We start from the raw sequence: 3570 nt of genomic DNA, 5'->3' as shown, positions 1-3570 counted from the left end.
AGACAGTCAAGATTCGAGAATCAGTCCCCTGCACTAGTCCCAGGGTCAACATAGAAAGCCGATAACCCCATTTTAATTTCAAGAATTCAGAATCCTATAGTGACCATTTTGGGTACAGTTAGAAGCTTCGGGACCACCATGGTCACCTTAGTAAAGAGAATGCAGCTCCTGAATTTTATATACATGTTTCCTTAATCTACAGCCAAATGAACATGTTCATCCAATAAGAAGCAAGGATCAATGCTTCCTGCCTTGGGTGCCTGTTGTAGAATTTCAATTCCAGGATCTATAAGCTTATATGGTACCAAAATTAAATGAGACACAGGAATTGCCACAGAAACAGCACTCAAGTAGGCTCAATGGCCTTCATATTTACATCTAAGAACAGGCAAAGAAGATAAACCAATCATCTATTGTACATCAAGAATACTACACTATTTTTCCTCTCAGGACACACAAGCCTTCATACAGTATCCGGAAACATCAGTACTTACATAAGCAAGTAGCATTTATCTGTTTTATATTAAATTCAGTTGTGAATCAAAATGGAGAGGAAAAATGAAAACTGAAAAATGATCCAAGGAGCCCTTCACTTACTCAATATCAGCCTTTGGTTTCCTCCTTGACCTGCCATAGGGCTTGGAAGGTGGGGAGGGTGAGAACTCAATAGGTAGTGGAGGAAGATCCATCTCCCCTTTCAGAATCTTCACAATATCACCAATGTCCGGCCGCAACTCGGGTATTTTCTGTAAGCACATGAGAGCTAGGTTGATACACAGGGTTGCCTGATCTTTGTTGTATGTGCCTTTCAATCTCTCATCCACTAGCTCCAAGATGTTCCCAGACTGAGCTAGCTGCCTACACCAGCTTATCAGGTTTGCTCTCTCCAGCTTCATGGGTGAAGAAAGCACATGCAGTGGCCTTCTGCCAGATATAATCACAAGGATAAGAACACCTAGGCTGTAAATATCAGCTTTCTCCATCAAATACCCACATCCACCATATTCTGGAGCAACATAACATACAGTTCCTCTCATGCTTGTTGTACTGCTGAGCTCCCGACTGAAGAGATCGCCACTCCACATCTCACTACCAGCAGAACGGGTCTTCTTCTTCCAGCCCCTTCTAAAACTGAATTCCACATTGGGGTCATAGTCAATCTCGTTATGTTCCCTGAAAGTAGCACTCTTTCGAAACCAAAACTTCCTACCCAGATCAAAATGTGGGATCTTCAATCCCTTCTTCCACTTAGCTTCTAGCTTCCTCAACCCATTGCTCTTCTTACTTATCTCTGCAAGGTGTTCTTCTTTCCACCACTCCTGCATCTTCCTATGCTTCTTGTTACAGCTTCTCCCACTCTTTTCTTCTTTCTTCTCCGACCTCTTATTGGGACAATCATACCCAAGTCCCTGAAACTGGTTTTCATTTGCAATTTCTAGTTTATCTATCCGAGTCAAAAGATCCAGTTCAGTTTTATCAGGGAATCTTTTCTTCTCATCATCCCAATCTGGGTTTGTGGATGGACAAATCTGGCTTCCTATCCATTCCATAACATAATCTTTACTACACAATTCACCACTCCCATCCTGTTTCCACCACCAATCCTTCCCCCATTGCTTTGTACTGGTTGTCGTGTCATCAATGGGCAGGGATGCATTAAGGTTCAATTCCTTGCTGTGTTCAATACTACATGGTTCATCATCATAAGGAACAAACTTGTTCCAATCCTCCCCGCCAATCTCTACAGGCGACACCTCCTTCCCCTTCCCATGACAACCCTTAAGAGCATCCTCACTCCCAAGACCGCTATTGGGATTTAAAGAATTTGAATTCAAGGTTTTCACAGTGTAAGCCACTTTGTTACTCCTGGAATAAGAAGAGGAAGCTTGCAAAGCGAGAGAGAAATCTACCTCAGTAGCGCAATCAACTGGAGTTCCATCTGTTGGAGTCTGTACAGGAACGGAAGCTGGATTCCCAGACAGCTCTTGGCTTTTCCAGAGCTCCTGACTCCGACCTAGTTCCTGACTGAACAATTCGACCCCAAATTCACCTTCTGTCTTAATCCTCGAAAGCCCGAAATCTGAAATCTTCGCCCGGTAATCCGAACCCAGCAGAACATTGCTCGGCTTTATATCACCATGAATGACCGGAGGATCACACTCCAGATGCAAAAAAGCAAGCGCTCGAGCAATGTCGAGTATGATCTCAAAACGCCGATCCCAATTCAAGTTGGGCGACGCAGAGCCTTCCCCAAACAGGGATTCCTGCAAGTTCCTGTTGGGCATATACTCATACACAAGAAACCTCCTCTTCTTCTCAACACAATACCCCAAAAGAGAAACAACAAACGGCGACCGCAGCCCGCCGAGAATCTGCAGCTCATTCTGAAACTCCCTCTCCGCCTGCAACGAAGACACATCGAGCTTCTTAACAGCGACGGACTTCCCATCACGAAGAATGCCCCGAAACACCGACCCGGACCCACCTTTCCCGATCGAATTAGCCTCACCGAAATCCTTCGTGGCCGACTTCAGCTCCCTATAAGAGAACCTCTGCAACTTCAGCGGAGCGCTGGAATCGAATGGGCTGGTGCGGGAGCGGTCGACGAGGGAGTACCAGAGATAAAACAGGAACAAGACGAGACCAATAAAGAACAAAACTGAAGCGGAGATGGTAAGAGCCAGGAACAAAATCCTAGCCCTGACTACCGAACTGGGGTCTGGGCTTGGCGGTAAAGGCCTCGAGGGCATCTTGTTCTAGGGTTTCCTGATTCGTATACAGCAGCAGAAAGTGGGAGAGGAGAAGAGGGAGAAGAAGAAGAAAAGGTGGTGGGGATTTTCATCTCCGACTCCGAGGTGATTTGCTCCAGCTTTTACAGTTGGAAAATCGAAGAAAATTTCTGATTAATTAAGAGTAAATTAAGAATTAAAAATTAACAATAAAAAGATAAAAATGGAGGGTCCCAAGGTCCACTGTGCTTTTGACCAAGGGGAAAAGTTGTAGCAGCAGCAGCAGAAACGGATACTGTGAGCTCGAGAGAAAATGGAGGGAAGATGGATCACAGAGAAGATCGTAGTAACTAATTTAAAAAAAATAAAAATAAAAAGAAAAAAAGAAAACGGAAAGCGATCGTTGCTATTATGCCAACAGGTGCGTAGAGCGCACTGGTTTGCTTTATTTTACCGGGCAGTGGAAAACAATGGGATGATGGAGAGTGGGTCCCATTTACTGTATCAGGGATTCAGGGGATTGAACGCCGTTCCACGTCTGCATTGGATTCTTGCACCTTGATGGGTCCCGCTTGGTTGTGGTTGTATGTTATCATAGAATCAAAGATTATGATGATCGTTGGATGGGTATATATGTTGTTGTCATTGGTGAATCGAATGGTTGATTTTAGGTGGTCCATCAGTTTGTTTTTAAGTAGCGTACGCCTGATTAGATGTTGTTTCAGAATCAGAAATGCTGCTAGTGCGGGTCCCGCTCGAGGTACGTCCGTACGTGAAAGGAGGGTTAATAGGGTTGCAGGCACGAAAATCATCTGATTGGAATATATGGTGGGGCCTAGTT

General features: G+C 44.6%; 1 protein-coding gene across 1 annotated transcript; it reads right to left on the bottom strand.

Moving 5' to 3' along the window:
• Positions 1-328: 328 nt before the first annotated feature.
• Positions 329-3140, bottom strand: LOC148843333 (putative receptor-like protein kinase At1g80870). Its single transcript, XM_088957651.1, has one exon. The coding sequence runs from the start codon at positions 2748-2750 to the stop codon at positions 594-596; it is 2157 nt and encodes a 718-aa protein (XP_088813777.1). The 5' UTR covers positions 2751-3140; the 3' UTR covers positions 329-593.
• Between the last annotated feature and the right edge of the window lie 430 nt (positions 3141-3570).

This window comes from Nelumbo lutea, chromosome 8, assembly GCF_056320005.1.
Source record: "Nelumbo lutea isolate HS-2025 chromosome 8, American lotus-T2T, whole genome shotgun sequence".
Taxonomy (NCBI): Eukaryota; Viridiplantae; Streptophyta; class Magnoliopsida; order Proteales; family Nelumbonaceae; genus Nelumbo; species Nelumbo lutea.
This window is presented reverse-complemented; position numbering and strand designations above follow the sequence as displayed.